The sequence below is a fragment of the Crassostrea angulata genome, chromosome 8 (assembly GCF_025612915.1).
Source record: "Crassostrea angulata isolate pt1a10 chromosome 8, ASM2561291v2, whole genome shotgun sequence".
NCBI lineage: Eukaryota > Metazoa > Mollusca > Bivalvia > Ostreida > Ostreidae > Magallana > Magallana angulata.
The window spans coordinates 20,354,576-20,367,799 of NC_069118.1; the positions used below are offsets into that span (position 1 = coordinate 20,354,576).

Here is a 13,224-nt window from a genome sequence, read left to right on the forward strand (position 1 = left end):
GGAATTCATCTCCATAAAAATCGAAATTCGTATTCTTGTGGCTGTAACACTATTCCAGGAATCATTTTTATGGGATCAAAATCAGGTAAAGGTTTTCTTTCCGGTTCAGCAATAGTCGCCATTTGTATCAGCGAGGTCAAGAACAGATAGATCCGAGACTTTGCAAAGACTTCGCCTATACGTCAACTTCTTTTTCCTAATCTAAACGATACAAATCTGAAAAATAAATTTTAAGTTAAATCTATCTTTTGTAATTACTGGAAAACACGTTTTTATATATTTAATTATGAAAATGCAGGTGGTCAAAATTTAAGTTCAATTATAAGCGGAGGCATATGAATTGATGATTGACATAGTGTACCTTTTCCTGACTGGGTCTGTGGCGTGCAAGAGCTGAACATCTTTGACCAAGAAACGCTCAGGCTTAAAGCTGTGATGCATGGTCCAGCTGTTGGAATTATCGGTTGATAAAACACAAAACTCTAAAAAGGTTAAATGAATTTCTTATCCAATCATTCAATATACTGTAAATGTATTATATTTGGCGGATACGATATTTTGCGGAAAATAGTTTTTGTACAAATTGGCGTGGATTTGAATTAGCATATTCCTGAATGTGACTATTCTTACACATATATGAATGGCATTAAGCATTATTATACTTTCATGTTAAATACTGAAATCTGATTGGTTTAGACGCAGTTGGTAATCCGTTCTATTACCCTCAGCGTTAGCAACACACTTGGCAACGGGTAACACAACGAATTGTTACATGCGCGTAAATTATGCGCGTACGGTTCGCCAAAGAATTCACTTCATTTCTATATAAAAGCAATAAAATTTTCTTTCAAATAAAGACATTCAGTATAATAAAATAAATAGTGCCTATTTGGGAGGGTAACTATTGAAATTGACACCGCTCGAAAACCATTGTCAACCTCCGCTTCGCGTCGTTTGACAATGGTTTTCTCGGGGTGTCAATTTCTACAGCTACCCTCTCAACAGGCACTTTTATATAATGTACTTGATTTAGCGGAAGCCTCATTCCGCCAAAAACGCTAAATAGAATACACAGCCAAATTTAACACGTTTACAGTATATTGTATGTACAACACACAGTAGACAGACAACAGGTACATGTTCAAAGAGGCAATCGTGGCTATCAACTTTTTATAGAGCACTTCGCCAGTATTGGAGTCCTTTCTGTTATCATTTATTTTAACAAATTGAATTAACAGAATGACTATTACAGGACATCAGTATTTTGAATTTCGACATATGGACTGAAAATACAAAGTTGTTTTCAAAATCAAAAAAGCAAGTGCTACTGTCCTTTTTGTTGTCTATTGTTTCTGAGACAAATTGACACCTATCTTGCATTTTTCTCAGTCCACCTAACAGCAATGGGCACTGGTAAAGGCGGCCCCTAAATGTACGTTAACATTACGGATCCTTTCTGGACCATTTGACGGGGCGGACCCCTTTTTAAACGACACCGCCTAACGACATGTTATACGTTTAATGAACGAGTGTTACACCTATGGAGAGTCAATAAATCATCTACATACCACTATGGCAACGCACTTTGGAAAAAATACGCATTTTGAAGAAATTTTCTTAAAGTGCATTAAATCTGGAACAAAATCAACACACTTTGAAAAATTTTTTAAAAGTGCGTTAAATTCGGAACCAAGTTAACGCACTTTGGAAATTATTTTCAAAATGTTTTATAAAGGTACATCAACATTATTTCTTTCGAAACACTTAACGCACTTTGAAAAAATATGTATGAATAACAAAGTCTGGAATAGAATTTCTAATTTGTCGATTGTATGACGATTTGTTGACACTAATGAATCTAATTTACTGTCTTTTAAAACGGGGGTGGGGATTCACCAAAAATACAGGTCAATTACCAATACATCATTAAATTGGAAGATTCCCTACCCCTCATCTTTTCTTCCAAAACATTATATTGAGCAACTTGGTGTAAACGGAGAAGAACTGAAAAGAGATACGATTTGGTGTAAATTCACTACAGTGTTATTGAAAAAAAAACCCCGAGCTGGCCAAACAACGATTTCTCCAATGGTATGTAAAAGAATCTGTAAGTGTTTCAACATACACCCTCTTTTCTAATTCTATTCAAATAAATCACTTCATAATAAAAGAATTAACATTGCCAATCGTTCAATAATAATGAACATTAAAATAAGCATTAGAGAGTGGGATTTTTTTCTCGCACTGATGTTCTGCAAGATCACATTGTTTATGATAAACATAACTATCGTATCTTTTTTTCGCATCATGTTTGTTTATAAGCACATTCAATTAAAGCGAGTTGAAATATGTTTTGCATTGATCTTCATTATCAATATATATAAAAATCATTTTCGTTTCAGATTAGAAGTAAATTTGCTGCATACACAAAAAGGAAAAGGTAATTGCTTTAGTTTATGTCATATTTGGATACTGTAATTCAAATCTCCCGAGTTGTCAAGCTACATAAGCTTTTGAGAGAAAAAAAATTATAATCGAGAAACAATTTATCAAGTTAACTGAGAATGCATTGGATTCCCTTTAAAATATATCCCATTGAGCTAAACAAGTTTTATTAACTATTTATTGTATATAAAGGTATCAATTATTTCGACAAAACTTTTTTCAAAGGTCGTTAATATCGACGATATAAACTTATTTTGAACAAAAAATTCAGAGTGCGTTGAGCTGTTCCCAAAAGTAATTTTTCAAAGTGCGTTGTAACATAGCAACACAGAAACTGAATATATTAAGCATAAGCCTTATTAGCCTCATGGCCTGGCGAAGGATTTTTTTTTTTTTAGAAAGACAGATGATTTTATTACGAATTACTTCCTTTACATAAAATCTAAATGACCATCCCTCCTTTTACAATGAACTATATTACTTCATTCCCTTATCTAATATTTTCTCAACAATGGTATTTATTTGATATTACTGCAACAACCAATTTGCAACCACTGTGTCTTTCTCCACACAATATATGCATCCATAGATTGTTTATTGCGTATTGGCCTGAAGTACAAGAACTGGAACATGGGAAATGTATCGAACTGTTTCCATATCCTTGCATTTAAAAGGTGTCATGAAAATAGTGTGTGTGTGTGTGTTTGGGTGAGAGAGAGAGAGAGAGAGAGAGAGAGAGAGAGAGAGAGAGAGAGAGTACCGAAAAAAATACCTAGATTGTCCAGAAATTCTGATGTTTTGCTTCACGATAAATTTCTAATTGTTAGACCATGATTAATCACCTAATTGTCTACGGACTTTTCCGTTTTTTCCCGATTACGAAAAAGAGCACACGGCGGGTGTGACCGGTCAGCAGAGGTTGCTCACTCCTCCTAGGCACCTGATCCTACCTCTATCTATTAGGATGTCTGTGTTGCTCTGCTTTGAACTTTACATACATACAAGAACGCAGACTAATTTAAATGTAAATACTGATACTGAGAAGCAGATATTTATCGATTGCTAATGATTTACATAGAATACCTTTTTCAGACTGGGCTTTTGATTCCTACCAATCTTCTATTTATATAACTATCCCTCTTTTTACAATAAACTACTTCACTTTATTCCATTTCTCTATGTTTTCTCCACTATGGTATAAATTTAACATTGCTACAACAACCTACCACTTTGTCCTTCTCCACACTGTATCCACCAGTTGTTGTGAATTGTGAAGTGACATGAAGTATAAGAACCAGGGCATGGACAATATAATACAGTGTTTCCATATCCACAGCTTTAATCAGCTGACACTTTTTCTGAGACGGCAAAAACCGAATTCTGCACATAATACAAAATGCGTTATGTTACGTGATTCCAATTCCCTTAAAAGTTTATAAGCTACAATATCTTTTGGATTTTGATTTTAATGCTACATTTCTTTTAAATATATTTTAAGCTTTTTGAATTTACTCACAAAGTCATGAACGTACGTATTAGCAGCTCTACAAGCAAACAAAAGCTAGAAAAGTATAGTTCTGTTTCAGCCAACTACAGATTTACTAAACCACTGGCTCTATGCAGAAACGGCTTTTATTTTACATGATCATCAGAAAACTTCACTTATTTGAAAAAGAAAATTCCTATGCATAAGCTGTATTCTTCACAAAAGAAAACCGTCCTGAAATTAATGCAACCAGGCGAAAGCTTTGAAATTATAGAGAGATACACAATATCGACAGCATTTCTAGAATATATAAAAGTTGCCGAAGTACACTTTTGGTTTCATGGGAGATGAGTGACATTGGAAGAGGGAGAAAACGTAAAGAGGGGATAGTATTTAGCACGCCATTTGTTTGTTGATTGGCAAGGTGATTTCCTTTCTTTTCCCGCTTTAATTTCGTCAAACTTGTAACAGGCTTTCCTATTAACCAAAATTTCGACCAATGATCTGCCAAGTATTCCAAACGAAAAAATAATAAACAATATGTTTTTTGATACTTTAACAATTTTTCCTTTAAATTATCACGCAAATCTATTTAAAATAAAAACAAAAAATTCAGTTATATAATGAAAATAAACGTGCCATTTTACAAACTGTCTTTGATATATCAAGATTGTTATGTGTCAGATATTTTGTTTACCGTTTTCTTAAAGCATGATAAGATGTAATACACATATGCATTTCCGTCTAAGGTTATCTTAATATAGATTTCGGTAAAGTTTGTGCATAGTTTTGCTTTTTCCTACTAGAGAACTGTTATGTTAACCCTTCTATGTCGTTTTTTTTTTTATGTTACACTAATGTTATGTTAACCCCTCTATGTCGTTTTTTTTATGTTACACTAATGTTATGTTAACTCTTCTATGTCGTTTTTTATGTTACACTAATGTTATGTTAACCTTTCTATGTCGTTTTTTTATTGCTATTGCTATTTTAACTCTTTTATTTCTTTTTTTATGTTAGAGTATTGCTATTTTAACTCTTTTATTTCCTTTTTTATGTTAGAGTATTGTTATTTTAACCCTTTTCTTTCCTTTTTTACACCAATGTAATTGTTAACCCTTCTATGTCGTTTTTTATGTTACACTAATGTTATGTTAACCATTCTATGTCTTTTTTATGTTACACTAATGTTATGTTAACCCTTCTATGTCGTTTTTTAATGTTACACTAATGTTATGTTAACCTTTTTATGTCGTTTTTTATGTTAGAGTATTGCTATTTTAACTCTTTTATTTCTTTTTTTATGTTAGAGTATTGTTATTTTAACCCTTTTATTTCCTTTTTTACACTAATGTAATTGTTAACCCTTCTATGTCGTTTTTTATGTTACACTAATGTTATGTTAACCATTCTATGTCTTTTTTATGTTACACTAATGTTATGTTAACCCTTCTATGTCGTTTTCCATGTTACACTAATGTTACGTTAACCCTTCTATGTCGTTTTTTATGTTAGACCATTGTTATTTTAACACTTTTATTTCTTTTTTTTATGTTAGAGTATTGTTATTCTAACCCTTTCATTTCTTTTTTTATGTTACACTAATGTTATGTTAACCCTTCTATTTCGTTATACCCGATTTCACGCCTGGATTGTCAAAATTTGTTGGTAGAAATACACGAAACGTAAAATATATTGAAATTATAGTTATTGGAAAAGGTTACTATAATTTCAAGACTCTATAATCCTACCCCGGTGTAATTCAGGGGTTTCTAAGCCATTTCTTTATAATTCTTTCATTTCCTTTCTTTAATTTCATAAAATTATGTTCTTTTAATTGAAAGTTTATAGTCTCTACATGTATATAATTGAACTCTGTGTAACAAATTACTAGCTCACAAAAAGTCTTGAAGAATTAAACGATAAAAACTTTTCTTGTTTGCTTTTATTTCATGAACCAAAAAAGTTTTCGAATTCATCGCATTAAAAATCGAACTTCATATTCTTGTGGCTGTAAGACAATTCCGGGAATCATTTTTCTGGGATCAAGATCAGGTAAAAGTTTTCCTTCCGGTTCGGCAATAGTCGCCATTTGCATCAGCGAAGACAAGAAAAGAAAGATCCGAGATTTTGCAAAAACTTCGCCTATGCAACTTCGTTTTCCTAATCCAAATGATGCAAATCTACAATGAATCAATTGAAAGATACTTTATCTTTTCAAAATATAACAATTCCTATTGTGCTTGGAAAGCAAAATTTTAGTAAATTAAATACTTTATCTTTAGTGCATACTTTATCTAAATGTAAATTGATATTTAAAGGGAAATGGTAACGATTTTGTTTTAATCATTATTTTTCCAATTTTCAATTTTACAATGCTTCAACAAGGCATATCAATTTGCAACCAAAATTTGAGAGTCATTTTTATTTAGTTATAAGCGAGTTACAAAGCGTGCAATTCTTTGCTATGTAAACAAAGCTTTTAGACCTAAAATGAATGTGTTAAACGTTTGGATTTGTTTATTTATGCTTAAAATAAATAAGAAGACAAGTCGGCTTAAAAAGGATTCCTTAAAGAACCTATGTAAGCAAAGACAAGGTACAAGCCTTGTTTACACGGCCAAGAATTGTGAGCCTTGTATCTTGCTTCTAACTCTAAGACTGGTTATCAAATTTCATTTGATCGTTAGAAATGCATTTTTGAAGCATTGTTAATAATATAAACAGAGAAATAGAATTTAATTAAACGCCCCTTTGAATGCTGACATTTATCACTGACTGACGATTGACATGATGTACCTTTTCCTGACTGGGTCTGTGGCGGGCAAAAGCTGACCATCTTTGTCCAAGAAACGTTCAGGCTTAAAGGTGAACGGATCGTCCCAGTATTTCTCACTGTGATGCATGGTCCAGCTGTTGGGAATAATCTGTAGACAAAATAAAGTGTTACAGGGTTAAATACATTTTTTACACTAACAACATCAAGGTTTATTTTACTGCACTCATTTAGAATTGGATTGCACAATCCATTATACACAAAAACAATAACCTCTTCAAAATAATAATCGCGAGAATCAACCGTGTATGAAGTTTAAATATCTGAGATTTAAACATTTATCTAAAAAATCAAAACGATTTTTAATGATATGAGTTACGCTGTCACTTGATGTCGTGTTTTTTTGTCTTGGACAAAGCCTTACCTACATTGTCTCAATCCAACTTGGGGTTAACCTGCTATGACCTTTAGATTGTGACCATTCAATTGGAGACAGTGACTCTTATCTACTTAGCACCAGGTTTTATAAGCTTCGGTGCTTTAATGAGGATTTTAATTTTCAGTGAAACATAAATGGCATACCTTTTTTAAAACTCAAATTTATGCAGACAAGAGAAAATTTATATAAAGTAATTTATAATAAAATCATGGAGTTTGCAATCTAAAACTGGAGATATGCCGTTTGAGCATTATGGATTAAAGAAGGAATCAAAATGTTGAATAAAGTGTATGATTTTATTATAGATTACTTTATATAAATGTAAATTAAATTTTCTTTTCTTTTATGAAAGAACAAGCCCTTCTCCTATAACACACTGTTACTTTATTTGCATTTTCTCCACTTTTGTTCATGTACTTACATGTACTCAATGACCTACCACTGTGTCCTTCTCCACACTGTATCCACCAATGGTAGTGGACTGCGAATTGGCGTGAAGTACAAGAAGTGGAACATGGGAGATATAACGTAGTGTTTCCATGACGACAGCTTCCATCAGTGGACACTTCTTCCGGTCTGAAAGTCTAGGTTCCCGGTTCCGTCCAATGACACTGTCTACTTCTCTCTGCAATGATTTCTGTAGTTCCAATCTTTTCGCAAGGATATTGATGGCGGATAGAAGAGTTCCCCTTGTTGTTAAATATGCTGTGAAGTGGCAGCATGCCATTAGATTTCAAATATGATATTGATTTGATATTCAAAATTGTCATTCGCTTACGCACGTGTGTGTGAACACGGAGAGAGAGAGAGAGAAAGATAGAGAGAGAGAGAGAGAGAGAGATATGTATCTATACCTGCTCCTGAAATATTATAAAGAACCCCATATATGTTATCATCATTGAACCATGCGTTCCCATTTTCATCTCTTTCCTTCAATGCGTTTTTCATTGTATGATATATCCCTGTGTCTTCACAATCCTCTTTCTGTATTTAAGGTACAAATATATCGATGAAGATTACTCGTTCTTGAATTATTCTCTTACAAATATAGGGTATCTATAAACTGTGAAGAAATGTATAAATATTTCAAAAATAATTAAAAAAAACACCCCTAGCATAATTGATAAAGGGAAAACGTGCAATGCGTACTACAGTATTTCATCAAAGAGACCAACGTTTCACAAAAGCTAAGGTCATGATATCTTTACTCCCATTCGGCGAAAGCTTTGAAATTAGACACAAATGCAAAGTACCGATAAGGTCTCTAGTTTATCCAAAAGTTGCTGATGTACGCTTTTAGCTTCATGATAGATTGATGACATTGGAAGAGGGAGAAAACGTAGGAAGGGGAAAGCCCTCAGTACTCCATCCGTTCCTGGATTAGCAAGACGATTTGCTAATTCCTCCTCCAATTTAAGCAAAGGTTGCAAGGGACCTTCTTTACCAAAACTCCGACCAATGATCTGGCAAGTATTCGAAATTAACAAAAAAGATAGATAAGGTTTTTGGAATATTTTTAACAAATGTCTTTTATCCTTCAATTTATCATTTTAATCCATTTGAATTAAAAAATAAACATTGTTCATCTAAGTTTTTGTTAACAAAATCATCAATTTCATAGATAAGGTAAAATGTAATATTGCTTTTAAAATGAAATTTTAAGGTTGAAAACAAAATACTATATATAAAACAAGAACATACCAGCGTTTCTATAGTACTTAGTATAAATTCATCCACAATTTCAAATGGATTTACGTCTTTTGAAATGTTTTGACGTATTTTTCCTTTAAAACGAATCAGATTTTGCAATACTTGATTTTCAAGTGACGTTATTCCCTCTCCGTATGTATGGAGCAGACGATAAACAAATTTTCTTCGTTTTTCCCAGAGCGAGCTTGGTGATGCGAATATAACATCTGAATAATTTTTTAATAAATATTTTCCAGTAAACGTTGGGGACCTATAAGCGTTAATTGTTGCGCATGGTTCTTGCAAAAAAGTCTCTCGCAACACCTCAACTGAATTGATACAGAGAAATTTTTTGCCGAGCATTTGAAACTGGAAAACATCCCCATACTGTTGTGTCCATTCATACAATTTCTCGTGCAACCTAAAGACGTTGACTTCAAAGATCACACCAAAAAAAGGATATCCTTTGGGTCCAGGGGGACCATTTTTAGCACCGGAGTAAGATTGGAAGGCTATAAGAATACAAGCTGCTAGAACCGCCACGCACAACAGGTATTCCAACATATTGTGATTTACACCCGGCTCTAGGCAAGTTCTAATGCAGTTTAATAATTGTCCGGATTATCAGTTGATTGCTGATAGTTGGCAAACGCTGAAAAAATAATGGATTGAAAAATTATTGGCTTTTATTTAATATTTATAGAAAATTAATTGTTTGACTATGGTTATATTTGTTGAAGACCAGTTTACAATTAAATAGAATATATATTTATAACAAGTGGTTTTTATCTAAATTATTGCATCACTACAGGTATTGCACATTAGCTGAATATTCCTTAAAACATAATTAATGTAGTTGTTCCCATTAAAATTTTGAAATTGCTTAATAAATTCAAATGCAAACATAACCGTCATTTTCTAATGATTATATAAAAGCTATATAAATATCTCATCACACATTTAGTAATATGCGTTTAAATATTACACTATAAAGTACTTATACTATGTGAGTAGAAAAAAAACCCAATTTACAACACTATGCTTTGTAAAAATATCCATTCCTTGATATCAGAAAATAAATCTTTGCTTGAACAATGTTGATTGCACCGACGCAGAGCAAAAGTATAATAAATTTTTTAACAATCAAATTTCTATAGGAATCAAAGTGCTGGAAGAACTGATAGACGGAGGCATCATTTCGGAGGAAATTAAACTAATGACAATATAAGTTTTTTTTTTATTTAAGAAAAAACAGCGCGCTTACCGCTTATCATGTTAGAATATTCGCAAAGCGGTTTAGCATTATGGCAATTTAAGGTCGCGAGGATATTTTTCAGGTTGACACCAGAGTTAGGTAGATAATATTAAAATAATTAATGTTGTTCTCTTATTTAAACCTTATAAGCTTGTTATATTACTACTTAAAGGTGTTTATTATTTACCAAAAAAGGAAGGAGGAAAATATTTTGCATCACAAAACAACATGGGAAACTGCACATGTTATTAAATGCATAAAACTCGAATTACTCGAAAAATGCAATGCAAACTATTTATGTACACATTTCTTTTCTTGCGTATATTTAGTTTAAGTCGATATTATTTCGTGTGTTAAGTGACTTGCAAACCCAAGGTAGAAAACGGCATGTCCAAGAAGTTTTCACACCGTTCAAGACAAAAGATAACCTCTAAATTACAAACTACTTCATCTAACCGTACAACACCCCCCTTTCTATCTTAAGGAAGGGGTTTCTTGATTAACGAGTGTCGTCGATCCAGATATTCTCTTATTATGATCGTTATGAGAGAGAGAGAGAGAGAGAGAGAGAGAGAGAGAGAGAGAGAGCGTTTTAGGCGTATTTTACATTCATTTGAAATATACTATTTATAATATTATATATTCATAAAATTAGTACAAAAGAATATAGTACATTGTGATTGAATCCAGCATGTAGTTTTATATAGTCCGAGTCCACGTGTTACCCCTGTTAATGAAATCAACGCGCGAGGTTAACCACGTGTTCCTTCCAAGATAAGGGAATAAAGTTTCGTTCTTATAGTTTTCATATCAAGTAAGGCGAAAAGAAGTATGCCTAACAAAAAAGTATTATACACTGTTTGTGATGTTTGATGTAAAAATTGATATACTGTGCTTTTCAATTTAATTCTTATACTTCTTTTTTCTTAACAAATCTCTCTCTCTCTCTCTCTTTCTCTCTCTCTCTCTCTCTCTCTCTCTCTCTCTCTCTCTCTCTCTCTCTCTCTCTCTCTGTTATTATTTTGAATTTCCAGAGAACTCAAGTTCAGTTATATGGTACCAGTGTTAATGATACATATTATGGCAATTGTTTGCTTCAGTTTTTTTCGTCAATTCTGGCTTTTTTTTCACGTGCGACAGAATTATCAGCATGTAAAAACATAGTGACTTCCCAAATCACTTGCTGGGGGGGGGGGGGGGGGTGCAGCTGTAAAGAAATATACGTCTCCGCTGGAGATTTATTGATAATACGCGAACGATATACGACGGAGACAAAGAAGCACACCTTGTTTATTCATTGAATCTCATAATCATTCATTATTTCGTCCACCGCTAGATGGTGCTTAAGAAATCCTCATTATTTGACGTCACGGGCAAGACAATCACAATATACGGAGGCTGTTATACAGCCTCCGTCTAAAAATGATATTGACATGCTTACATTTCTCTAAAATAGTGTGTTGATTTTTTTGTTTTCATAAACTATAAAAAGTGATATAATAATTCATTAAACACTTGTATGCTATTACGTCGTTGTCCCGTCAAGCAATCAGGTAAAACACAAACCATACTGACTGTTTGTGAGGTTGAGATGTAAATAGAAATAAAACTGTTATTACCTATCACAAAATACAAACTAGCTACAAAAAAAACCATTCATCTTTATCAACAGAAAAAAATATACGTACCGTTTCACGAGGCATCTTATACATGTTGTTACGTGCCTAATAATCATTTACACTCTTTATTAGTCGTACTAGATGTAGCCCATATTTTTGCCTTAGGTTATTTACATATTGACCTACATAGATAAAGTTTGTGCATAAAGACTTTCTCTGTACATGTTAAACTAACGGTAATTAAGCTACTGAGAAGTATACATTTTTATTACTTGGCACTTTACAAAAACATCGTTTTCATGCAAAAATTCTTGCATTATCATTAAAAGTAATAATTCTCCCAAACAAAATGACAACTTAAGTCATTTTACTGTGTACTGTTCTTAATGTTCAAAACCCAAATCCTGCTTTGTTTCCAAGGAAGACGTTGGTATGGAAAAAATTAAAAAATTAAATTGAATAAAGTATTGAAGAAAAAAGCCGTAACATACATGATTAAGCAATGACAACATTTACAATGTTTTCCTATAGCTTGAGAGCTGGCATATCTAACATTAACCTATCCACCAGTTGCAATTCTAACAATGTTAGACAAATAGAAATCCTATACCTATTGTAGTCAAACGGATCTCATGTTTATAAATAACAAAATGAAATAAATACCTCAAGAAATATCCAATTAACAAAGAAGTGATTACTTTATTATTTACCAAAATACTTACAATTATCGATGGTCTTATTCTGGTAAGATTTGATGCTAAAACACAGGATAAACTGTCTTGTCACTAAATAGTTTCCTCCTCTCGATCCTCCACACACAATTCCTTCAATACTGGTGAATCCGTGACGTAAATTTACACGTTAAAAATGTTTCTAGACAAAAGGCGGACAATTGACTTCGAGTGATGGATAGTTTTGTTTACAGTTGGTTGAATTTATACACTGACTTTCTTAAAAACAAAACCTAGAAAATATATCAGAGACCCCTTTTTGTAAGATAGATTTTAAAAGCTGCCATTGAAAGGTATTAAAAATATGTAGTTATCCAAAAGAAAAAAAAATAAAATTGACACATCTTGAAGACATTTAAAAAATCAAATTGTTTTTTGTTGTTTTGTTTAATGATTGACGTAAAAGTGATTCTTTTTAAGATCTAGTGAAGGTGTGTTTTGTTTAGTTTTGGGACAGTTAACGCTTTTTGATAAACCGCTTTGCGGTTTGCGGTTTATAAAGCGTGAACTGCCCCAAGTTATGTTATATCGCTTGAAAAATTGTACACATAAAAACTAGGTAATTTTAACAATTCTGAGCAATAATCTTTTATCAAGTATAAATATAAGTAATAAACAGCAATGTGAAAAAGTTGGCCTCATAGGATTTGATCACGTAATCCCTATACTTATATTCAAATTTACATAATTTTAATGAGAAGGTCAAGAGCTTTTTAAAAAGACTGCAGGCATTCTAAATTTGTTTCTTTTGTAAAAAAAAAAAAAAAAAAAGAAATGGACAAGA

The 13,224-nt window shown here is 32.5% G+C and overlaps 1 protein-coding gene and 1 pseudogene across 2 annotated transcripts; both read right to left on the bottom strand.

The window, feature by feature from the left end:
• Positions 1-5: 5 nt before the first annotated feature.
• LOC128161285 (steroid 17-alpha-hydroxylase/17,20 lyase-like) lies at positions 6-3,773 on the bottom strand (annotated as a pseudogene).
• Positions 3,774-5,858: 2,085 nt separating this feature from the next.
• On the bottom strand, positions 5,859-12,799 carry LOC128161280 (steroid 17-alpha-hydroxylase/17,20 lyase-like). 2 transcript variants are annotated; one of them, XM_052824537.1, is made up of 7 exons: positions 12,432-12,799; positions 8,848-9,487; positions 8,400-8,609; positions 8,001-8,130; positions 7,586-7,851; positions 6,731-6,858; positions 5,859-6,114 (listed from the first exon to the last, which is right to left on the bottom strand). In XM_052824537.1, exons 2-7 carry the CDS (start codon positions 9,397-9,399, stop codon positions 5,907-5,909), a joined length of 1,494 nt encoding a protein of 497 aa, XP_052680497.1. In that variant the 5' UTR covers positions 9,400-9,487; positions 12,432-12,799; the 3' UTR covers positions 5,859-5,906. The 2 variants fall into 2 exon arrangements, with proteins under 2 accessions (XP_052680497.1, XP_052680498.1); XM_052824538.1 differs by lacking the exon at positions 12,432-12,799 and adding an exon at positions 11,779-11,882.
• Positions 12,800-13,224: the final 425 nt, after the last annotated feature.

Coding starts and splice junctions, on each gene's coding strand:
- LOC128161280 (XM_052824537.1), bottom strand. CDS start 9,399: ATGTTGGAATACCTGTTGTGCGTGGCGGTTCTAGCAGCTTGTATTCTT. Junction 7,852..8,000: donor TTATAATATTTCAGGAGCAG/GTATAGATACAT, acceptor GCCACTTCACAG/CATATTTAACAACAAGGGGA. Junction 6,859..7,585: donor GTGTGGAGAAGGACACAGTG/GTAGGTCATTGA, acceptor TTTTGTCTACAG/ATTATTCCCAACAGCTGGAC.